Below are 26,033 nucleotides of genomic sequence, written 5' to 3' on the forward strand. Positions count from 1 at the left end.
TTTGGTTCTCTCCACGTTTGGTTCTCTTTCCATGGCAGGTCTTCATGGCTAACATTTGGTTCTCTCCTTGGCAGGTCTTCATGGCCAACGTGTTCCAGTTCTGCTTCATCGTCCTCCCCATGATGTTTTCTCTCAGCGTGTTCAACGTCATCACTGACAGCATGCTGACAAAGACTGTGCCTTCCTCCGATACCGGTGAGACAATTAAGTGTTTCAAACACATATGTTGAGAAATGTGAAGGGGGGTATCAGTTAAACAGTAAATCATTGGCTAACCTAACAACAACAACAAAAAAACGTTTAAAAAAAATTGCCTACAGAGAAAGAATCACACTTGGTGTCATAACATTCTGAAAGAAACAGTTGAGCATTGAAGTGCAACTTCTGTCTGTTTTGCTCTGGACATTTTTCTGATTGGTTCTATTCACTCTTCTGCAGGCACGATGCTGGGCCTGTGTGCCTCTGTGCAGTCTCTGCTCCGCACCATCGGCCCCACTATTGGAGGCTTCTTGTATCACAACTACGGAGTGGCCTCTTTTGGGTTCATCCAGTTTGCCGTGAACATGGTCGTGTTTGTGTTTATGCTTAGAAATATGGTCAACAGCAAAGATGAGCACAGAGAATGACATTCCACAGACTTAAATACATAGGGCATTTTAAAAGTGACCTAAATATAATTTTATATTATCAGAGAATGTAATTATATTTCTATAATGGACAAAAATATAAAATGCAACATAGTAAAAACTAGGAAATTGTTGTGAGTTACAGTTCATGTTGATTGTGGCCTGTGGAATGTTGTCCCACTCCTCTTTCAATCGCTGTGTGAAGTTGCTTGATATTGGCTGGGAACTGGAACACGCTGTCGTACACGTCGATCCAGATAATCACAAACATGCTCAATGGGTGACATGTCTGGTGAGTATGCAGGCCATGGAAGAACTGGGACATTTTCAGCTTCCAGGAATTGTGTACAGATCCTTGCAACATGGGGCCGTGCATGAATCATGAGGTGATGACGGTGAATGAATGGCACGACAATGTGCCTCAGGATCTCGCTACAGGGATCTTTGTGCATTCAAATTGCCATCGATAAAATGCAATTGTGTTCATTGTCCGTAATTTATGCCTGCCCATAACACCACGGGGCACTCTGTTCACATCAGCAAACCACTCGCACACACGCCGACATACACGTGGTCTGCGGTTGTGAGGCCGGTTGGATGTACTATCAAATTCTCTAAAACGATAGAGGCGGCTTATGGTAGAGAAAAACATTCAATTCTCTGGCAACAGCTCTGGTGGACATTCCTTCAGTCACATGCTAATTGCACACTTCCTCAAAACTTGAGATATCTGTAGTATTGTTTTAATGGAAAAAAGCCTGCACATTTGACTGGCCTTTTATTGTCCTGTAATGATCATGCCGTTTAATCAGCTTCATGATGTCACACCTGTCAGGTGGATGGGTTATCTTGGCAAAGGAGAAATGCTCAATAACAGGGACGTGCACAACATTTGAGAAAAAAAGCTTTGTGTGTGTATGGAACATCTCTGGGATCTGGAACGTTCAGAAGACCAGTTGTTTGCTGGAGATGCCACTTACATATAAAATCCTTTGTTGATTCTGCAGATGTGATTTTTGTGTTTCTGTCAAACAGAAGGTGGTGTGTGTGTGTGGAGGGGGGCAATAAACCCAATCTATTAGTAACTAGTAGATGGTCACTGCTGTAGTTGTGTTAGCTCTACAGAATCTCAATTTAGTATTTGCTCAACCATTTCAAAAACTGAAGAAACAAAATAATGTTTGGTGAAAAAGCTTTTATTTTTATTTTTTATGTTTATTTCAAGGTCTCACAAATTCCATATTTCTATAAAAGATGTCTCATCCCTCTGCTATCGTTGTAACATGCCTAACACCTGCTCAAAGCATGTTATTTTGTCATGTAAAAGACCAAAACCCCCAAGGAAGCCTCTGGAACAAATGTTTCTGTGATCATCTCTGCATTGCAATCGTGCATTAATTCAACTTCACTGTGTATCAACCTCACCGGCCTCTCTGTCATAATATCAGAATTTAAAAAAGGAATGATATGCAGTCATGGTGGAGAGGGAAATGAAACCTCAATGGACGGCTGAAGGACACGCTGCCAACCAATAACAGCACTGAATAGCAGTTTGCAGTGGAGAGCGAAAACTATCTACAGTACATGGAAGCCTGGGCCAACAAAGGGTTTCAGAGGACTCATTTTCCCTTTCAACAGACAAACTGTTGTCTACAGGGATAGTTCACTTGAATGTCATCATTTCTTCAGCTTGCAGGTTGTCGTCGGGCCAGGGAGTCTACAACTACAAATAGTAGGTTATTATTACTTTGCTAAAGCAACCACAGACACACTTTAGTGTCGCTATCGACCACCCCCAGGCGTGGTTTTACGCAGAGTTCATTTTGGCACGCAATTTAGTTAAAGCTAAAACAAGTGAAACTGAGGTTATCAATACCAACCTGGCCGGTGGAAGCTGTAGGAAAGGAACTGAATCTGAACTGTAGTTGCAGTCAATCACAAAAACAAAACAAAAAAATGTATTAATTACTGATTTTGATTGAACCAACCCTTTAAAGTGACCCCATGGAGTGCAGTGCAGAGGAGCCCAGGTTGTGTCTCAAGGTCTTAAACACTGGGAGGGTGGATGCATCTCAATAGTCGAATGCGGTTTCATCTCCTCACCTTTCACCTGCTCTAATGTAAAAGAGGTGGAGAGGAGAAGGAAAATAACCCTCCACCGTACTGACTTGTCAACTCAGGATAAGAGGAGACGAGGAGATCATTCTTTAGACTATTGAAACACACCCAGGGTCTCTGGCCTCAGCATCACCAATAGTCAGGCCCTCCAGGAACTCACAGTGATTTTTTTTGTGTAATTTTCTGAGAGAAAAAAAAAAGCTGTATTTTGCTACTGCAATTCTGCATGGCGATATACGATGATTCTGCATGGCGATATACGATGATTTTGTACAATTGGTCTGGAAAATACACTGATGAGGGAAAAGTTTTGTCGTGTGGCTTGAATGAACTATATTACACGGTAAATGTGAGGTGATTGGTTGAAATTGCAAGCTCTCTCTTTGTGCTGTGGTGATGGGTACATTTTATGCGATAATATTGCGACGATTGGACTGCTTTATTCGGAGTGCGGTGATTGGTCAAATTTGCAACCACTCACATAATATGCAGGGAATTGTTGATTTAGCAAAAAAAGAAAATGATTGGAGGAACTGAATAACGACAAATGAGGACAGAACTATTGCTATGGGCGGAGCGCGGGAGGGGGCGGAGCAGCGTCCTCCAGGGGGCGTGTTCAGCAGGACGCAACGGTTCGGGAACGTTCAGATAGAAATATGCCATGTAAAACAAACATGCTTCTCTCTGACGTGTAGATTCAGGAATCATGTCGACTACAATAGTGGCGTAACCATCTGTGACATTCGAGAACGTTTGACAACTGAACGAGGCCCAGGACTCTCAGCAGCCATTTTGATTGGTCTGGAGATACTCTTGGTGCAGTTTCTCCTGGGCCTCGTGGAGTTTCCGCAGCTTCTTGGTCTGTCCCTTACTGAGATCCTTCCCCTCCACGTCATGCGTGGGGAAACCCTGTTGGAGGAGCAGTACGTGTCTGTTAAAACACTTGATGTTCAATAAAGCCTTGTAGCCACTCCAGATATCAAGGAAGTTTACAGTTGTTGGATATTTACCGTCTCGTCAAAGCTGGAATACTTGTCGGTTTCAGAGCGGAACATATCGCACGGGGAGATTTTCATCTTCGCCAGTTTGGCCAACTGTGATGAAACCAACCATGAACAGAGACACATCAATATCCCTGCATCTAGACATGATGCTGGTAACATCAGTATTACTGCTCTCAGATCAGTTAGCAGAGGGGACACAATATACCTGCATCTAGACATGAGGCTGGTAACATCAATATTACTGCTCTCAGATCAGTTAGCAGAGGATTCACATCAATACACCTGCATCTAGGACAGGAGACTAACATTAATACTGCTCTCAGATCAGTTAGTGGAGGACTCGGAAGACAGTGGTCCTGCCATAGATAAAGGACTCTCCCTTAGAGGACTCATCATCTTTGGTGGAAGTCCTCTATCCATCTCTATGGTCCTACTAACCTCCTGCTCCTGCTTCTTCTTGGCAGCCTCCTCCTTCTTGTTCTTCTTCTCGTCCTCCATCTTTTTTTCTCATTCCTCTCCCTCAGCAGGGTCTCTTTGTCCACCAGCTTCACCACAGTGGGAAGGCCTGACATTGACAAGACAACACAGCCAGTCATCACTGTGGCTGCTACTAGTTTTCGCTGATCTATAGTGTGTGTGTGTGTGTGTGTGTGTGTGTGCATATTGTGGTCAGTGCATTTACCTTCATGGTCTTCTAGACGCACCCCCAGCTCAGGTAAGGTGTCATTACGGACCACGTCACACAGCTGTAGAACCTCTGTCACTGAGAACACAGACAGTCAGAGAGAACACAGACAGACAGAGACAGAGAGAACAGAGACAGAGAGAACAGAGACAGAGAGAACAGAGACAGAGAACAGAGACAGAGACAGAGAGAACAGAGACAGAGAACAGAGACAGAGAGAACACAGACCGACAGAGACAGAGACAGAGAGAACAGAGACAGAGAGAACAGAGACAGAGAGAACAGAGACACAGAGACAGAGAGAACAGAGACAGAGAGAACAGAGAGAACAGAGACACAGAGACAGAGAGAACAGAGACAGAGAGAACAGAGACAGAGAGAACAGAGACAGAGAGAACAGAGACAGAGAACTCACAGACAGAGCAGAACAGAGCAGAGAACAGTTCAAGAGAGAACTTTTGAGAGAATAACAGAGACAGAGAGAACAGGACAGGAGAGAACAGAGACAGAGAGAACAGAGACAGAGAGAACAGAGCAAGACAGAGAACAGAGAACAGAGACAGAGAGAACAGAGTCTGAACAGACACCTTCAGAGACAGAGAGAACAGAGACAGAGGAACAGAGACAGAACATCAGAGACAAGAACAGAGACAGTTAGAGACAGAGACAGAGACAGAGAACAGAGACAGAGAGAACACAGAATCACAGACAGAGAGAACAGAGACAGAGAGAACAGGACAGTATACAAGCCTCACATTTCTAACAGGCAACTGTGTTCAATTTTAGTATTTTTGTTGAATAACTTAGTCATTTACCATTCTGTTCTCTGGGTGACAGATTCTCTGAAGTCTGACAGCACCTTCAGATAGGGCATATCGTGGTCTCCATCTGCAAGCAGCCTCAGTTAGCTTGACTACCCACAGAATCACAACAGAGAACACGGATATAATAATAACAATATGATTCATTTTAAGTGACTTAGAGCATACATTCATATGGGTGATCCCACAAACCTCTATCCTGAGCAACACCATACACTACCAACTGAGCAACAGAGGACCACTACCAACTGAGGAGAGATGGTGGTGGCCAATCCCAACAGTAGATCATGTTGAAAGCACCTCGACTGCCGAGAAGCAGCCTGGTATCTCCAGGGCAATACTTACAGTGCCTTGCGAAAGTATTCAGCCCCCTTGAACTTTGCGACCTTTTGCCACATTTCAGGCTTCAAACATAAAGATATAAAACTGTATTTTTTTGTGAAGAATCAACAACAAGTGGGACAAAATCATGAAGTGGAACGACATTTATTGGATATTTCAAACTTTTTTAACAAATCAAAAACTGAAAAATTGGGTGTGCAAAATTATTCAGCCCCTTTACTTTCAGTGCAGCAAACTCTCTCCAGAAGTTCAGTGAGGATCTCTGAATGATCCAATGTTGACCTAAATGACTAATGATGATAAATACAATCCACCTGTATGTAATCAAGTCTCTGTATAAATGCACCTGCACTGTGATAGTCTCAGAGGTCCGTTAAAAGCGCAGAGAGCATCATGAAGAACAAGGAACACACCAGGCAGGTCCGAGATACTGTTGTGAAGAAGTTTAAAGCCGGATTTGGATACAAAAAGATTTCCCAAGCTTTAAACATCCCAAGGAGCACTGTGCAAGTGATAATATTGAAATGGAAGGAGTATCAGACCACTGCAAATCTACCAAGACCTGGCCGTCCCTCTAAACTTTCAGCTCATACAAGGAGAAGACTGATCAGAGATGCAGCCAAGAGGCCCATGATCACTCTGGATGAACTGCAGAGATCTACAGCTGAGGTGGGAGACACTGTCCATAGGACAACAATCAGTCATATATTACACAAATCTGGCCTTTATGGAAGAGTGGCAAGAAGAAAGCCATTTCTTAAAGATATCCATAAAAAGTGTCGTTTAAAGTTTGCCACAAGCCACCTGGGAGACACACCAAACATGTGGAAGAAGGTGCTCTGGTCAGATGAAACCAAAAATTGAACTTTTTGGCAACAATGCAAAACGTTATGTTTGGCTTAAAAGCAACACAGCTCAACACCCTGGACACACCATACCCACTGTCAAACATGGTGGTGGCAGCATCATGGTTTGGGCCTGCTTTTCTTCAGCAGGGACAGGGAGATGGTTAAAATTGATGGGAAGATGGATGGAGCCAAATACAGGACCATTCTGGAAGAAAACCTGATGGAGTCTGCAAAAGACCTGAGACTGGGACGGAGATTTGTCTTCCAACAAGACAATGATCCAAAACATAAAGCAAAATCTACAATGGAATGGTTTAAAAATAAACATATCCAGGTGTTAGAATGGCCAAGTCAAAGTCCAGACCTGAATCCAATCGAGAATCTGTGGAAAGAACTGAAAACTGCTGTTCACAAATGCTCTCCATCCAACCTCACTGAGCTCGAGCTGTTTTGCAAGGAGGAATGGGAAAAAATTTCAGTCTCTCGATGTGCAAATCTGATAGACATTCCCCAAGCGACTTACAGCTGTAATCGCAGCAAAAGGTGGCGCTACAAAGTATTAACTTAAGGGGGCTGAATAATTTTGCACGCCCAATTTTTCAGTTTTTGATTTGTTAAAGTTTAAAAGATCCAATAAATGTCGTTCCACTTCATGATTGTGTCCCACTTGTTGTTGATTCTTCACAAAAAAATACAGTTTTATATCTTTATGTTTGAAGCCTGAAATGTGGCAAAAGGTCGCAAAGTTCAAGGGGGCCAAATACTTTCGCAAGGCACTGTATATCCACATGGTGACCATCTCCTCCCACTGGGAATCCAATAGCAGCCTGGTATCTCCAGGGCAATACTTACATCCACATGGTGACCATCTCCTCCCACTGGGAATCCAATAGCAGCCTGGTATCTCCAGGCAATACTTACATCCACATGGTGACCATCTTCCCACATCCACATGGTGACCATCTCCTCCCACTGGGAATCCAATAGCAGCCTGGTATCTCCAGGGCAATACTTACATCCACATGGTGACCATCTCCTCCCACTGGGAATCCAATAGCAGCCTGGTATCTCCAGGGCAATACTTACATCCACATGGTGACCATCTCCTCCCACTGGGAATCCAATAGCAGCCTGGTATCTCCAGGGCAATACTTACATCCACATGGTGACCATCTCCTCCCACTGGGAATCCAATAGCAGCCTGGTATCTCCAGGGCAATACTTACATCCACATGGTGACCATCTCCTCCCACTGGGAATCCAATAGGCTCGGTCCCTTCAATGGCCCCAAAGGTCTACAGCACAGACGGGGTTAGAGAACTTCATCAGAACAAAAGGGATGTGGTCCCCTGATAAGTAAAAGCACTGAATAGGTTTCCATCTTAGCTATAGTGGTGTAAATATCACGTGACCCAGGTTTTCACTTTCTACATCGCCGCTTCTCATGTTTAATTACTGAATGTGTTCACGAGATTTGCGTGATGGCACCGTTGTTTAGTCATGCCCTTCAAAATGGGTTTATCTGGAACAGCCGACTTCAGCTCTGGTCTTGTGAGTGTAATACCGGGGTGTATTCACTAGGAACCAAACGGAACCAAACGGAACCAAACAGGGAGGAACTGAATTTGTCCAATAGAAACTCATTTTGGTGGCAACAACATTTTGCAACAGTGTGCAATGAATGAATACACCCCCTGGTATGCGGCACAAGCTCTCCCTCACCTTGAGCATGTCAGTCAGGTAGAGAGCGATGCTCTTCATCAGCATGCGGTTGGGCTGCAGCTTGGAGCTCTTCCTACTGGCTATGTAGGTGTTGCTCTGGGTTACCAGCGCCCTCATCTCCTCCATGGTGCTGCGCGTGTCCACGTTGTCACACAGCGCCGCGTGGACTGCTGCCTTCCTCTCATAGAAACTACAGACAGGGACAGTGGAGGAGTGGGCGGGGTTTACTCTCATAGAAACTACAGACAGGGACAGGGACATAGAAACTACAGACAGGGACAGGAGGAGTGGGCGGGGTTTACTCTCATAGAAACTACAGACAGGGACAGTGGAGGAGTGGGCGGGGTTTACTCTCATAGAAACTACAGACAGGGACAGTGGAGGAGTGGGCGGGGTTTACTCTCATAGAAACTACAGACAGGGACAGTGGAGGAGTGGGCGGGGTTTACTCTCATAGAAACTACAGACAGGGACAGTGGAGGAGTGGGCGGGGTTTACTCTCATAGAAACTACAGACAGGGACAGTGGAGGGACAGTGAAGGAGCGGGGTTTACTCTCATAGAAACTACAGACAGGGACAGTGGAGGAGACAGTGGAGGAGGGGGGGTTTACTCTCATAGAAACTACAGACAGGGACAGTGGAGGAGCGGGCGGGGTTTACATAGAAACTCTCATAGAAACTACAGACAGGGACAGTGGAGGAGCGGGGCGGGGTTTACTCTCATAGAAACTACAGACAGGGACAGTGGAGGATAGAAACTACAGACAGGGACAGTGGAGGAGCGGGCGGGGTTTACTCTCATAGAAACTACAGACAGGGACAGTGGAGGAGCGGGGGGGTTTACTCTCATAGAAACTACAGACAGGGACAAGTGGAGGAGTGGGCGGGGTTTACTCTCATAGAAACTACAGACAGTGGAGGGGACAAGCTCCAGACAGGGACAGGAGGAGTGGGCGGGGTTTACTCTCATAGAAACTACAGACAGGGACAATGGAGGAGTGGGCGGGGTTTACTCTCATAGAAGCTCCAGACAGGGACAATGCTAGTGGGGGTTTCCTCTCTAGTCTACACATGGAGCTGCCACCAGGGGGCAGTCATTCAGAACAGATGATTAAGTGGTACATTGTTAGAGTACTCCCTCACACCTGCAACACAGGTTTGTCATAAAACATGACATTACATGGAATGACTAATGACTACTAAGGTCATATCAGAACTCTTCACCAAAATCCTGTTATGAAGCTCGAAACATTGAAACCTTATTGAAGCTTTCAGATGTTTCGATTTTTGTGTGCCATGCCTCATAAGACAGGTTTTTTTATTTTAAAGGTCCTTCCAGGCCACAAGCTCCAAGGGACTTTAACAACCCCATAACAAAGGCATTATTACCAAACCTTCAAAACGAAGTCGTATCGACTATTAACACCAGGCTTGTGACGTTTCTCCTCTCACCTCTCGTTGAGCTCCATCTCTGCTGCCTCCCATTTCTCAAACTGTCCGGTGACGTCACAGGGAGCTCGGAGAATGTCTTTGACGTTGAGGAAAAACTCCTGTTGAGGAGAGGAAGAGGAATAAATAAGAAAGAAAGTCCCCTTGTGGCCAGCGGACTCGAACAGGTGCACTTTGTGTCCTCCGAGCCGGAGAGTAGAAGAAAAACTAAAACAATTTCATGAAAATAAACACTCCTAGGCTAACACGCTAACACGCTAGCTGCTCCTGTACACTTCCAGTCTGCAGACAGGGACAATGGAGGAGTTGGCGATGGCCCTATCAGAGCCGGCGCCAGAATGAATCAGTTGGACAGGCATTTGACTTCCACAATTGACAGAGACGCGCTCCAACAAGCAGCGAGACAGCGCCCTCTGTCTCAGTATGTTTAACCCATGTATCTGATGCTATCTGGCCAAAAAGAGTATTGCAAGTCATACTTTTCTTTTATGGGTTTTATAGTATCGTAGTAAATGTGTCATGAATACAACCAGTCATGATGTTTTCATCCGATTGTTAAACAAGTCACTTCAAAAAAAGTAGGTTACCTTTGTACATCTGCCCCTGAACAGGCAGTTAACCCACTGTTCCTAGGCCGTCATTGAAAATAAGAATTTGTTCTTAACTGACTTGCCTAGTTAAATAAATAAATAAAAATTGTCCCAAATAATGATTCGGGGCGGCAGGTTAGCCTAGTAGTTAGAGCGTTGGACTAGTAACCGGAAGGTTGCAAGTTCAAACCCCCGAGCTGACAAGGTACAAATCTGTCATTCTGCCCCTGAACAGGCAGTTAACCCACTGTTCCTAGGCAGTCATTGAAAATAAGAATTTGTTCTTAACTGACTTGCCTGGTTAAATAAAGGTCAAATAAATTAATAAAAAAATTACAGCATTCGAACAGTGCACCGGGCAACTTTCCTTAAATTCACAAGTGTCTGAAACTATCTCACCGGAGAAAACATCCCAGCGGGCAAAGCAGCTTATATGTAGCAGTCTGGCCCCAAAAAATGATAACATGGGCCACACATACTGAGACAGAGGGGCGCTGTTTCGCTCAGATGATCCGTCACACAAATAAATAATTAACATTGAAATATTTTATTTAGACGGGTAGCGTGGGCCAAGCCCCCTAAGACCTGCCCTTAACGCAGGCCCTGGGCTCCAGAAACTACCTTCAAACTACACACAAGAGACATAAAAGGACCAAAATGTTGACCTACCTGTTTAAGACTAGAGAGAAGTACCTCTGGGCTATATTATCACTTACATTCAGGAATTTCTCGTAGTGGACAGCCGACTCCATGGTGTTGGAGGAGTAATCCAGGGTGTCCTTCCAGGAATGCATCAGGAAGGCTAGACGGAGCTGCCGAGCTGAGGGGAACACACAGAGAACAGCTGTTAGCTTGCACGCAGACGCCACACACACACACACACACACTCCTGACACCCACATTAACATAATGCTATTGTTTTAATGGCTACTGAGAAGTTTCTTCACCTGTGTTCTTCGCCAGGGCATCCTTGATGGTGATGAAGTTCTTGAGAGATTTGGACATCTTGCAGCCTGCGATGGTCAGGTGACCAGTGTGCAGGAAGTAGCGAACCCAGTGGTCGTTCTCAAAGTAAGCCTGCGTGGACAGGTATCCTGCTTGTTGTTCAACTTGAATACTACGGTTACATTCCAATTCCCTACCCTTCTCCCCTGAAGTGTACACTCATTCACTCGCCCTTGTGGACTTTGCTGCTACTATAGGCCAATGCTTTCAAATCCTAGAGGGGGAGTGAACAAGTGCACACTTTGAGTGCACAAACAGAACACTGTCCATGTCATAGAAACAGATTACTTGAGGCAAAACCCTTACCTCGGACTGAGCCAACTCGTTATCGTGATGGGGGAATCGGAGGTCAAACCCTCCCCCGTGGATGTCCATGGACTCTCCCAAGATGGAACCAGCCATAGCGGAACATTCGATATGCCAGCCAGGCCGACCCTTTCCCCAGGGTGAGTCCCAGGACGGCTCCCCCGGCTTAGAGGCCTTCCACAGGGCAAAGTCATTCTGCGACCTCTTCTCACTGAGCTGGTCTGCTGAGACACTCAGATCTCCTGCAGGACACAGGGGACGACCAATAACTCACATACATTGTAGCACTTTGTGGTTTTTTAAAAGCTCTTTATAAATGATCGATATTATTACCCTCTCCCTCCTGCAGAGCTTTCATGTCACCGACCGCCTCAGGTACCAGCTTGCCGTACGCGTGCTTCTGGCTGGTGGCAAACTTGGCTGTGTCAAAATAAACTGAACCGTTGGATTCGTACCTGCCGACGGGAAAATCAAAAGAAGCCGACAGAGATACAAGGATGAACTGAGAGTTGTTTTAAAACTAATTAGAGGAGGGCCTGAATGATAACAGAGACCATCTCTCCCTTACCCGAAGCCATTGTCTAGGATCTTCTTCACAAAGTCCACGATCTCTGGGCAGTACTCGCTGACGCGGGTGAGTACGTCTGGGGGAAGGACCTGGTGGGGTTGCACACAGAAGAGGTGGGGGAATCAGTCATTTTAACAACCATCATCAGATTGGCACTAGAAATGTAGTCATTTTAATAGTAGAATATGATTAACAATTACAAATATTCATGTTATATTACTGCTAAAAATACTGTATGGTTTATGAGATAGGGCCCTGTGTTTTTGCATAATCGTGTGACATAAGATTTGATCCTGTGTTTTAACTCTTATCCAGAAATGAGAAGACATTATCTGAGGATGGTGCTGAACCACCTGACATAAAAAGGAAAAGAGGACAGTTTGATAAAAACACCTTGAATAAAATAAAAAGGTTACAATTCAGGTCATGTGACATAATAGTTGTGTGCTTCCACCTACATTCAAGATGACTCATCTGATAATGAGCATTGACACTAGAAAAGTTCATAGTAAAATACAATTAACAATTTATTATAAATATAAATGTTATATGAATGATAACATATGGGTTGTGTGTGTTTCCACCTACATTCAAGGCGTCCATGTCGTTGTGGTACTCCCCTTCCCAGAACTTTGGAAGAAGAGAGAAGATGGAGTTCTCGGTCACCTGACTGCCAAATTGAGCATCCAACCAATCAGACAGCAGGTCTTTGGCCTTCTCCAGTAACACCTTCAAAAAGAACCAAAAGAACACATTTGACTTCGTTTGTCTCTGGTGTTCTTTTTCATAAAATGCGTCGCACGGGAGGTTGGTGTCACCTTAATCAGGGAGGACAGGCTCGTGGTAATGACTGGAGCGGAATCAGTGGAATGGTATCAAATACATCAAACACCTGGTTTCCATGGTCTCCAGGTGTTTGATGCCATTCCATGTGCTCCGTTCCGGGCCATTATCATGAGCCGTCCTCCCCTCGACTGGGTCGAGACAATCAAATGTGACTTGACTAGGTAACTCAGTCCAAACCTCTGGAAGTGTATTAGACTCGTCAGGAACCGTAGAGACCCATGTTGTACAGCAGGGAGGAGATCTTACCTGAGCCAGGCGTTGTATGTCAGCCTCCCCAGCCTTGCTCTCCACCGCCCCCTGCAGGGGTCCCAGAGCAGCAGCGACGGCAGAGTCCAGCCTCTCCAGCATCTGTTTCTTGTCTGGGTCTGTGGTCTCGGCCAGCTTGGCCTGGAAGGGCTGCAAATGATATGGAGTGAATGGGATGTTAGAGGTGGTAATGTGGCATCCAGCGCACAAGTTCACCACTCTCTCTATATATATATGGGACGGTTCATTCTCACCCCCCCATTACAGGGGTGAACTTTAGAACCTGAGAGTATGCCCAGGACATGCCACTGTTCCCCAGTTGACCAATCACGTAGCCACACCTGTAAATAATGACGGATTCCTATGTCATGAACTTTCTAGACACTATAAAGAGTTTGATGTCTTACCCCTCTGGCACTAAGGACATCCTGCAGTACCTGGGCAGCCGCTGGCTTCTTCTCTCTGTACTGTTCCAGAAGGTACTTCTGTCTGGCCCGCCTGATGATCTGACACACAGACAAATGATCGCTAACCATTCAGCCAACGGTTTAGTTTTCACGACAGAAGGGCGAGACGTGTTGTTTTGTACCACTGCTGGTTACCTTGTCATCTATGTCAGTAATGTTCATGCAGTAGAACACGTCATATTTGAAATAGTTCATCAGAATCCGTCGGAGGATATCAAAAGATATGTAAGATCTGAAACACAAAAAGAAATAAAATCATTTGACTTGGACACACATCTTAACATTCAAACACTGAAACTGATCTAAAAGGTTCTACAGCAGGAAACAGTGTTACTTCTAGACTATTATTTTCCAGAACCAGTTATGAGTCAGGAAAGTATGACCTTTGTTCCATCAAAATGTCATTATCAAAATGTAATCATTAAAGATGCACTATGCAGAAATCACTCCCCCCCCATTTACTGATTGCTGAAATTCAAATAGTTCGCCTAATTTCAGTTTCTGTGACAAAACAAACAAGTGTGGTGTCGAGACTCATCGTACCATCTAGACCACTGAAATATATTTCCCATAACCACAAACGGTTGTATTTTCAGCTGTTTGAAGCTGCTGTACAAAACCCAAAGTAAAAGATGCAAAACCAAAACTTAAGAACGGGGAGCATAGAAATACCACACGTAGAAAAAAATTGTCTAAGAAACTGTAGATCTGTTCTATGTGAATTTGGTTTGGGTCGGTCAGGTACATACTGCAACTTTAAAATCATTTTAATGCCAGTTAGGTGAGTTGTGAGCCCTTATCAGGTTTGCCACCTCACCTGCATTTTCATGACATATTTCTGGTTTCTTCTTCTATTTGTGACTACTGGAATAAACCTATTGGACTATAGACTAAACCCATTGGACTATAGACTATACCCATTGGACTATAGACTATACCTATTGGACTATAGACTATACCTATTGGACTATAGACTATACCTATTGGACTATAGACTATACCTATTGGACTATAGACTATACCCATTGGACTATAGACTATACCCATTGGACTATAGACTATACCCATTGGACTATAGACTATACCCATTGGACTATAGACTATACCCATTGGACTATACCCATTGGACTATACCCATTGGACTATAGACTATACCCATTGGACTATACCCATTGGACTATACCCATTGGACTATACCCATTGGACTATAGACTATACCCATTGGACTATAGACTATACCCATTGGACTATACCCATTGGACTATGGACTAAACCTATTGGACTATAGACTATACCCATTGGACTATAGACTAAACCTATTGGACTATAGACTATACCCATTGGACTATAGACTATACCCATTGACTATAGACTATATATTGGACTATGGACTAAACCTATTGGACTATAGACTATACTAAACCATTGGACTATAGACTATAACCTATTGGACTATAGACTATGACCAGCCCATTGGACTCATAGACTATACCCATTGGACTATAGACTATACCCATTGGACTATAGACTATACCCATTGGACTATAGACTATACCCATTGGACTATGGACTAAACCTATTGGACTATAGACTATACCCATTGGACTATAGACTATACCCATTGGACTATAGACTATACCCATTGGACTATAGACTATACCCATTGGACTATAGACTATACCCATTGGACTATGGACTAAACCTATTGGACTATGGACTATACCCATTGGACTATAGACTAAACCTATTGGACTATAGACTAAACCCATTGGACTATAGACTATACCCATTGGACTATAGACTATACCCATTGGACTATAGACTATACCTATTGGACTATGGACTATACCTATTGGACTATAGACTATACCATTGGACTATAGAAACCCATTGAATCTATAATTGACTATGACCATTGGACTATAGACTATACCCATTGGACTATAGACTAAACCCATTGACTATAAACTATACCCATTGGACTATAGACTATACCTATTGGACTATAGACTTACCCATTGGACTATACCTATTGGACTACAGACTAAACCTATTGACTATAGCCAGAAGCCTGAATCTAATGTGACCAGCTAGTACCATTTATGGTTATACTACCGTATTCCTGGAAAATGTCGCCGCTTTCACAATGAATGTCCCCTTTCACTGTACCCATCCGGTGTATGTGACAATACATCTATCATTATTATAATCTTCAGAACATGAGTCATGACAAGCGATGGAGATGGTAGCTAGGAGTATTCTGTGAAAATAGTAATTACCGTGTTGTACCAAGTGCAACGGTCAGTAATATTTTCTATTGGACAATAGACCAAACCTATTGGACAATAGACCAAACCTATTGGACTATAGACTATACCCATTGGACAATACCTATTGGACTATAGACTATTGGACTATAGACTATTGGACTATAGACTATACCTACTGGGCTACACCTATTATACTATAGACTATAGACTATTGGACTAAACCTATATACTGGACCTAATACTATAGCTCTTTGCTGCGACTATAGTGACTATGACTATACCTACTGGGCTACACCTATTATACTATAGCTATTGGACTAAACTATTGGAGTGCTCTTTGCTGCGAGGTGTGGCTGTCACAAACTGCTCGTCTTGTTACTTCCTGAAGTGAACTTTACCTGGCATGTCCCATGTGAGAGGCATCATAGACAGTGGGTCCGCAGCAGTACCACGACACCTTGTTTCCATTCTGGGGAACAAACACAATAATAACAGTCTGTACATTAATAACATTCTGGGCTGTTGTAACAGTCCATTTATCGCAATAATAACAGCAGACACTTTTATCCAATAATAACAGTCTGGTATTAATAACAGTCCATTTATCCAATAATAACATTTAGCAGACACTTTTATCCAATATTAACATTCTGCTATTAATAACAGTCCATTTATCCAATAATAACAGTCTGGTATTAATAACAGTCCATTTATCCAATAATAACATTCTGGTATTAATAACAGTCCATTTATCCAATAATAACAGTCTGGTATTAATAACAGTCCATTTATCCAATAATAACAGTCTGGTATTAATAACAGTCCATTTATCCAATAATAACATTCTGGTATTAATAACAGTCCATTTATCCAATAATAACATTCTGGTATTAATAACAGTACATTTATCCAATAATAACAGTCTGGTATTAATAACAGTCCATTTATCCAATAATAACAGTCTGGTATTAATAACAGTCCATTTATCCAATAATAACAGTCTGGTATTAATAACAGTACATTTATCCAATAATAACAGTCTGGTATTAATAACAGTACATTTATCCAATAATAACAGTCTGGTATTAATAACAGTCCATTTATCCAATAATAACAGTCTGGTATTAATAACAGTCCATTTAGCAGACACTTTTATCCAATAATAACAGTCTGGTATTAATAACAGTACATTTAGCAGACACTTTTATCCAATAATAACATTCTGGTATTAATAACAGTCCATTTAGCAGACACTTTTATCCAATAATAACAGTCTGGTATTAATAACAGTACATTTAGCAGACACTTTTACCCAATAATAACATTCTGGTATTAATAACATGCATTTACACATTCTATGTATGCAGTCTTTGGAATCGAACCCAACATTCTGGCGTCACCATTTCTCCAACTGAGCACTGGAGATGGGATCTAAATGTACAAGTCCAATAATAACTTTATGTTGTCCATTTAGCAGACACTTTTATCCAATAATAACATTCTGGTATTAATAACAGTCCATTTATCCGTCTGGTATTAATCAATAATAACAGTCTGGTATTTAACAGTCCATTTATCCAATAATAACAGTATGGGATTTAGCAGACACTTGTATCCAGCGACATCCACACAAATGTATGGTCTTTGGAATCTCCACTACCCTGGCATCACGCTCTACCAACTGAGCTACAGAGATGGGAAATGTAAACCTTTATGTTGTACATTGACCACCAGTGTCCTTCTTTCCTATTTGATCGTAGGGATTCAGCCATCCAAAATGGCTCTCCACCGGGCAAAACAAAAGAAGGTTAACATGTCACCTTGGTGCGTGTGAGGCTGTTGTAGAGTCGCAGCTTTGGCAGGTTGGACCCGGCTGGGGCAGACCAGGGGTGCTGGACCCTCTTTCCCTTTACTAAAAAAACAGAGGACATATTTAATAACAACATTAGGCAAACTTTTCTCTGAAGAGGGCATATGGAATTGAATTCCCTCAAATCTCTGGATTAATTTTTGTGATTTGAGCGGGCAACTGTCTGAGGGTATGCGAGCCACCACTCTATTCTGATGGCAACCGCCCCTGGTCTCCAGACAGGAACACCATGCAGTCTGATGACAACCACCCCTGGTCTCCAGACAGGAACACCATGCAGTCTGATGACAACCACCCCTGGTCTCCAGACAGGAACACCATGCAGTCTGATGACAACCACCCCTGGTCTCCAGACAGGACCACCATGCAGTCTGATGACAACCACCCCTGGTCTCCAGACAGGAACACCATGCAGTCTGTTGACAACCACCCCTGGTCTCCAGACAGGAACACCATGCAGTCTGTTGACAACCGCCCCTGGTCTCCAGACAGGAACACCATGCAGTCTGATGACAACCACCCCTGGTCTCCAGACAGGAACACCATGCAGTCTGATGACAACCGCCCCTGGTCTCCAGACAGGAACACCATGCAGTCTGATGACAACCACCCCTGGTCTCCAGACAGGAACACCATGCAGTCTGATGACAACCACCCCTGGTCTCCAGACAGGAACACCATGCAGTCTGATGACAACCACCCCTGGTCTCCAGACAGGAACACCATGCAGTCTGATGACAACCACCCCTGGTCTCCAGACAGGAACACCATGCAGTCTGATGACAACCACCCTGGTCTCCAGACAGGAACACCATGCAGTCTGATGACAACCACCCCTGGTCTCCAGACAGGAACACCATGCAGTCTGATGACAACCACCCCTGGTCTCCAGACAGGAACACCATGCAGTCTGATGACAACCACCCCTGGTCTCCAGACAGGAACACCATGCAGTCTGATGACAACCACCCCTGGTCTCCAGACAGGAACACCATGCAGTCTGATGACAACCACCCCTGGTCTCCAGACAGGAACACCATGCAGTCTGATGACAACCACCCCTGGTCTCCAGACAGGAACACCATGCAGTCTGATGACAACCACCCCTGGTCTCCAGACATGCAGTCTGATGACAACCACCCCTGGTCTCCAGACAGGAACACCATGCAGTCTGATGACAACCACCCCTGGTCTCCAGACAGGAACACCATGCAGTCTGATGACAACCACCCCTGGTCTCCAGACAGGAACACCATGCAGTCTGATGACAACCACCCCTGGTCTCCAGACAGGAACACCATGCAGTCTGATGACAACCACCCCTGGTCTCCAGACAGGAACACCATGCAGTCTGATGACAACCACCCCTGGTCTCCAGACAGGAACACCATGCAGTCTGATGACAACCACCCCTGGTCTCCAGACAGGAACACCATGCAGTCTGATGACAACCACCCCTGGTCTCCAGACAGGAACACCATGCAGTCTGATGACAACCACCCCTGGTCTCCAGACAGGAACACCATGCAGTCTGATGACAACCACCCCTGGTCTCCAGACAGGAACACCATGCAGTCTGATGACAACCACCCCTGGTCTCCAGACAGGAACACCATGCAGTCTGATGACAACCACCCTGGTCTCCAGACAGGAACACCATGCAGTCTGTTGACAACCACCCCTGGTCTCCAGACAGGAACACCATGCAGTCTGATGACAACCACCCCTGGTCTCCAGACAGGAACACCATGCAGTCTGTTGACAACCACCCCTGGTCTCCAGACAGGAACACCATGCAGTCTGTGGGCCTTCATCAAAGATACAGGCCTGCTACCAGTAGACTTAGTTTGCGTGGGGTGAAGTGTGGAAAGCAACACACTAGCTAGCCCTCAAAGTGCGTGTCAAAAACAAACAAAACCCACACAGGAAGGAACACAAGTGTGATGAAAAAAACAAAACAATTCAGGGATGGGAAAGAGTCCAGTGAAACAACCAAGCGGTGGTCCTCCTGCCACGAGCCGTTAACACTTGACAAATGAATACAGGACTAAAAGAACGTTAGACTTCGATGATTGCAAAATGCTAATCATGCAAATGTTATTATGTGTCCATATTGAACAGGTGCTTGGGCTATATCTGACACTATGAGTCCATATTGAACAGGTGCTTGGGCTATATCTGACACTATGAGTCCATATTGAACAGGTGCTTGGGCTATATCTGACACTATGAGTCCATATTGAACAGGGGCTTGGGCTATATCTGACACTATGAGGCCATATTGAACAGGGGCTTGGGCTATATCTGACACTATGAGTCCATATTGAACAGGTGCTTGGACTATATCTGACACTATGAGTCCATATTGAACAGGTGCTTGGGCTATATCTGACACTATGAGTCCATATTGAACAGGTGCTTGGGCTATATCTGACACTATGAGTCCATATTGAACAGGTGCTTGGGCTATATCTGACACTATGAGTCCATATTGAACAGGGGCTTGGGCTATATCTGACACTATGAGTCCATATTGAACAGGTGCTTGGGCTATATCTGACACTATGAGTCCATATTGAACAGGGGCTTGGGCTATATCTGTCCATATTTAACACTATGAGTCCATATTGAACAGGGGCTTGGGCTATATCTGACACTATGAGTCCATATTGAACAGGTCCTATATCTGACACTATGAGTCCATATTGAACAGGTGCTTGGGCTATATCTGACACTATGAGTCCATATTGAACAGGGGCTTGGGCTATATCTGACACTATGAGTCCATATTGAACAGGTGCTTGGGCTATATCTGACACTATGAGTCCATATTGAACAGGTGCTTGGGCTATATCTGACACTATGAGTCCATATTGAACAGGTGCTTGGGCTATATCTGACACTATGAGTCCATATTGAACAGGGGCTTGGGCTATATCTGACACTATGAGTCCATATTGAACAGGTGCTTGGGCTATATCTGACACTATGAGTCCATATTGAACAGGGGCTTGGGCTATATCTGACACTATGAGTCCATATTGAACAGGTGCTTGGGCTATATCTGACACTATGAGTCCATATTGAACAGGGGCTTGGGCTATATCTGACACTATGAGTCCATATTGAACAGTCTATATCTGACACTATGAGTCCATATTTAACAGGGGCTTGGGCTATATCTGACACTATGAGTCCATATTTAACAGGGGCTTGGGCTATATCTGACACTACGAGTCCATATTGAACAGGGTCTTGGGCTATATCTGACACTACGAGTCCATATTGAACAAGGGCTTGGCCTATATCTGACACTATGAGTCCATATTGAACAGGGGCTTGGGATATATCTGACACTATGAGTCCTTATTGAACAGGGGCTTGGGATATATCTGACACTATGAGTCCATATTGAACAGGGGCTTGGGATATATCTGACACTATGAGTCCTTATTGAACAGGGGCTTGGGATATATCTGACACTATTAAGCTTCTATGAAGCTCTTGCCCAATGTACTGCTGCTGAAATAATGAAGGATAGGCCCATCAGCTTTACATGTAGCATCACATTTTAGAGGGTCTGTCAGCAGAACACAAGGTATTGCCAGAAGCCTGGATCTAATGTGACCAGCTAGTACCATTTATGGTTATACTACCATATTACTGGAAAAGGTTTAATTACGCTTTCGCTTTCACAATGAATGTCCCCTTTCACTGTACCCATCCGGTGTATTTGACAATAAAACATTTTTTTTTTTTTTAAACAAGTGCTGGAGACAGTAGCTATGAGTATTCTGTGAAAATAGTTGTGACTGGTATACCGAGCATCACGAAGCAAACAGTACAACGGTCAGGACTACTCTCACAGAATACTCTTAGCTACGGACACCGTCTCCAGGACTTGTCATAACTCATGTTCTGGAAGAAAATAACAAATGTTGTATTGTCACATACACCAGATAGGTGCAGTGAAAGGTGACATTCATTGTGAAAGTGAAATTCAACCTTTACCCACAATCCACTCCAGCCGCTGATGATGAGATCTGTTTTTGTGTGGCCCCCACCCCCTCAAAGGTGCCCATCCCTGATTTAAATACATTTGGGATGCCTGATCAGGTAGGTAGAAGAATGACATTAATTTCATTGACTATTTAAATAGCTAACCTTAACGACATTCCAAAGTGACCATGCACTATCGGTCTAGTCTAGGGGGGGGGCATGACTGCCCTTATGCAGTGGGCTCCTCTAGTCTAAGGGGAGCATCCCTATCCTGTCCATGGGCCCTGGACTCTACTCACTGCTGCTATCTGGGCCGGGGGTCTCCCGCTGCAGGGCTGCTATGTGCCTGTACCAGCGCAGAGCGTGCACGTGCTGCGGGGCCGGGGGCCTGTGCAGGAGCTCAAAGACCTCCTGGTCCACCCGAGAGGGGCTGAACCCAGCCAGGTAGCTGCGGGAGCTCAGGTACTCATTCAGAGCCACGGTGGCTGTGGCCTCCTCACTTGTGTGCAGCAAGAAGCCATAATCAAAGGCTGTGGAAAACAAGACGGCACACATTCACCCAAAGACAAGACACCTTTGAAAAACCAAAACTAATTTCGGATTGGTTTCGTCTCTAGACAAGGCAAAGAATTGATGCCCAAGAATGTTGTGCTGCTGTATATGTTAATCAACTGTCTTGCTGATCAATGCAATCTGAAAGTTGACAACTGGCTAAGAGCTTTGACTATTTCATCTGATTTGGTGTATTAACTTAAAGGTCCAAGCTATCATTTCAACAACCTGACCCTGTCACTTTGTTTGGTGAACTGGGGGATGGGAGTCTAACCTGTTCAATTCATAAACAGAGTTACAGGATGCAATGAGATGTGCCTTATGTACACAGTATATTCATGGTTTATTTACAAATACTCAAATGACAAAACAAACAATGCTGTATTAACCTTCCATTTTGGTGTTTTGACCACATCATTGGTTATGTTAGGACACAGCTGTACTAAGATCATAACAGCGCTGTAGGAATTCTGAACGTATTCCGTTAACCCTCCTGTTGTGTTCCTTTCATGTTATAATTCATTCTGTGTTCCCGGTCCAAAATGACCGCCCCCCCATTATAGCTGATTATGAGTCCATATTAATACATATATTATCACCTAATATTGTGTTAGATCTTTTCATCAAGTTCTTGTGAACATTACAAGTGTTGAACTTCTTTCTATTTGATATTTATGGCCTGTAGGCCTCATTGACCTGAGCTCATACAACTCCTTTTTGAGTTTAAAAAAATAATAATGTATGGATTATTTTGACTATAGCAAATACTCAGATGAAACATAGTGCTATTTATCACAGACTACTTTGTATCAAAGTTTAACAAGGACTCTCTCCTCCTCACCAGTGTCATGATCAAAGATATGATCAAGAGCCCCACATACAGTATATCGTTTGGTCATTGTGCTGCCACAGAATGAATTGTGAGCAAGGCCTCAAAAAAGCTTTATATACCAGAGCTGTGAGAAAAGCTCTATATATTATTGAAACAATATTGCGATTGTTTGTGAAAATGCCAACAGGTGTGGATCCCTTGGGGGAAAGATTCTATTGGGGAAAGGTTCCGGTGGGGGCTGCCATGGAAACCAAGAAGGGGTGTGTGTGCTCAAATACACATGGATGCAGGGGTCTGGGAGATGGAAGTGTGTCCAGCTGAGGAATGGACATGTGCCTGAACAAAATGTTATACACTAATTGTAGTCTCACCCATTAATGTCGAATGACCAGGAACACCAGAGGTGTACAAAAGTTAAATAAAACACCCAAAATGTAATGAAAATCATCCAAATGTATTTGGTGTGTTCAGATCCCCTGTGTGGACAAAGTTATGGAACCTTATGACAATCAGATTAAATTAACTACATTTTTCAGAGAAACAAAACCTTGTAAATCGTCTAATTCGACCGGAACACAGCAGGAGGGTTACCAATGGAGAGATCCCAATGTCGAGAGACTGTTTGTAGACCACTAGCTAGCAGTAGTAGCAGATATTTTCACAAGCCATTTCGCTAGCTTGTACAATTGATTGTTATTCTACAGATTTCCTGGAAAAGGTTGAATTGAATTTTCGCTTTCAAAATGAATGTCCATTTTCACTGTACCTGTCTGGTGTATGTGACAATACAGAACATTTTCTTCCCAGCACACGACCAATGTCAAGCGCTGGAGACAGTGACAGTAAGCTATGAGTAACGTTATTCTACTAAAATAGTCGTGACCGGTGTACCGAGCATCACGCAGCCACCAGTACACCGGTCACGACTATTTTCACAGAATACCCAAATCTACCGTCACTCTCATGACTCATGTTCTGGACATTCACTGTGAAAGCGAAAGCTTGATTCAGCCCTTTCCAGTAATACGGTAGTATAACCATTAATAGTACTACTAGCTGGACGGCACTTTGATTTAAATACATTCGTGACGCTTGATCACACCGACAGTGTCCACCAGATTGGCTGTTGCATCACGTATGCATCGAATTGGATGCGTAGACGGCTTGACAGAAATGGTAGCAGAAGGTGAATGTTTAACTTTTGTTACACACATCTCCAGATGATGCTGCGTACCATTTTGCACAATTACGCTATAGATGTGTGTAGAATGGCATTCATTTCATTGCCTATATAAATAGCTAGCCTTACCGTAGCCAACATCCAATAATTTATATTCTGAGAACACGCATTTACCTTGAAGAGACGCTGCTGATATTTGGAAACATGAAAAACATGCATCGATTTCAGTACTTACCGAACTCTCCCGAGCTTGACATGTCCACAGTCTGCAATTTCTGATGCAACAATAACGTGCCCGGACGTACACTCTCTCTCTCTCTCTAGTCTAGTCTAGACCAATGGCTGTATTCTCTGGACACCCGCGTTGCCTCCCGTTTTTTATGGTCGTCACTAGTTACCACAGTCACAACCAATCATTTGAGGGTGTGTGATTACGAGTATGCCGGCTCAGAAGACCCGCTTACCCGACCAATCAGATGAGCTAGTGTGATGACACGTATTCCGGTTCACGGGAACCGCCTCGTTTTCGAAATGTAATATATTGTGTTCAAGTTAGAACCAAATTACTAAAAAGACATTCGGCAACACGAATTGGCAATGTCACTAAAATGCAGAACATTTAGAAAGGATAAAAGTTTTGGGCAAATGGGGAGGTAAGTTGCACAAAGATGTATGAATGTCACCAGGGGAAAGACAAAAGCCAAAGAGACGTAATGCTGCTGAAATGAACATGGCAGTAAGTTCAAAGACAGAGCACTAATTTCTAGCATACACTTTTACAACATTCATTTCATTTTAATAACGTTGAAATACTACACTTACAATGGAATGTTCCTCAATAAAACTGAAGATGAGACTTTGAAACGGGTGTTCCAACTCTGTGGTCACTAAGACCCGTGGCCCTTATTGAAGATGAGACTTTGAAACGGGTGTTCTAACTCTGATCACTAAAGACCCCGTGGCCCGTATTGCAAGAGTATGTCATGATGAGTATCATTTAATGTGTAGATCAAACTGTATTCCTATCATGTAATACTGTCTATACAAGTACCGTGAATAAATAATGTATTTGTAGCAATATCTGTAAAAACAAACATTTCAAACAAAGTTACTTTTGTCCTCTGACGAGGGGGGCTGGATGGGCCAATAATTGTATATTTTTTAAATAGTATATAAGTGGGGTTAGGGTGGTGAGTTTTCCCTTACACTATAAAGAGCTTTGGGGGTCTAGAAAAGTGCCATTTAAATCCAATCAATTATTAAATGTTTTGCAAACTTAATCATATGTTTGACATCTTAAATGATCGTGCCCCAGGTTATATGAAAAACCACATTGATATGGTCTATAACCACCACAGTTACAATACCAGAGCTAGCGTTATGTCTTGTAAAATCCCAAGAGTAAACAGTACTGGGAGGAGCACGTATCTCTATACAGACATGTGTCTATGGAATAGCCTTTAGCAGATACACTGGCGGCCCCGGTGGCAATAAATTAATAAAACCAAAAGCTTACCTTGACTTGGAAGGGTTCCGGTGTTGGATAGCCATAGCCAGCTAGCTATCATATCATCCCTCTCTGTTTGAGTAGGCTAAACTAGCTAGCTGCATTCGCTAGCTTAGTGAAAGTGAAAAAATACAACTAAATATAGCTAGCTCTCTTCCTCTCATTTCTACTTCATTTTT

At 43.7% G+C, this 26,033-nt stretch overlaps 2 protein-coding genes across 2 annotated transcripts; one reads left to right on the top strand and one right to left on the bottom strand.

The window, feature by feature from the left end:
- Positions 1-77: 77 nt before the first annotated feature.
- LOC135534202 (solute carrier family 22 member 18-like) lies at positions 78-747 on the top strand. The gene is made up of 2 exons (XM_064961293.1): positions 78-195; positions 439-747. The coding sequence occupies exons 1-2, from the start codon at positions 81-83 to the stop codon at positions 624-626; spliced, it is 303 nt and encodes a 100-aa protein (XP_064817365.1). The 5' UTR covers positions 78-80; the 3' UTR covers positions 627-747.
- A 1,054-nt stretch (positions 748-1,801) lies between these two features.
- LOC135534203 (cysteine--tRNA ligase, cytoplasmic-like) lies at positions 1,802-24,687 on the bottom strand. The gene is given in 23 exon segments (XM_064961294.1): positions 1,802-3,653; positions 3,755-3,838; positions 4,187-4,254; positions 4,257-4,313; positions 4,431-4,511; positions 5,249-5,265; positions 5,267-5,315; positions 7,667-7,739; positions 8,167-8,356; positions 9,620-9,717; positions 10,923-11,026; positions 11,154-11,283; positions 11,518-11,759; positions 11,851-11,972; positions 12,086-12,174; positions 12,674-12,814; positions 13,178-13,327; positions 13,585-13,683; positions 13,780-13,876; positions 16,313-16,410; positions 17,735-17,826; positions 22,083-22,313; positions 24,583-24,687. Coding segments are annotated over 23 exon segments (2,463 nt in total). The 5' UTR covers positions 24,605-24,687; the 3' UTR covers positions 1,802-3,524.
- Between the last annotated feature and the right edge of the window lie 1,346 nt (positions 24,688-26,033).

Source organism: Oncorhynchus masou, unplaced genomic scaffold (assembly GCF_036934945.1).
Source record: "Oncorhynchus masou masou isolate Uvic2021 unplaced genomic scaffold, UVic_Omas_1.1 unplaced_scaffold_3127, whole genome shotgun sequence".
NCBI lineage: Eukaryota > Metazoa > Chordata > Actinopteri > Salmoniformes > Salmonidae > Oncorhynchus > Oncorhynchus masou.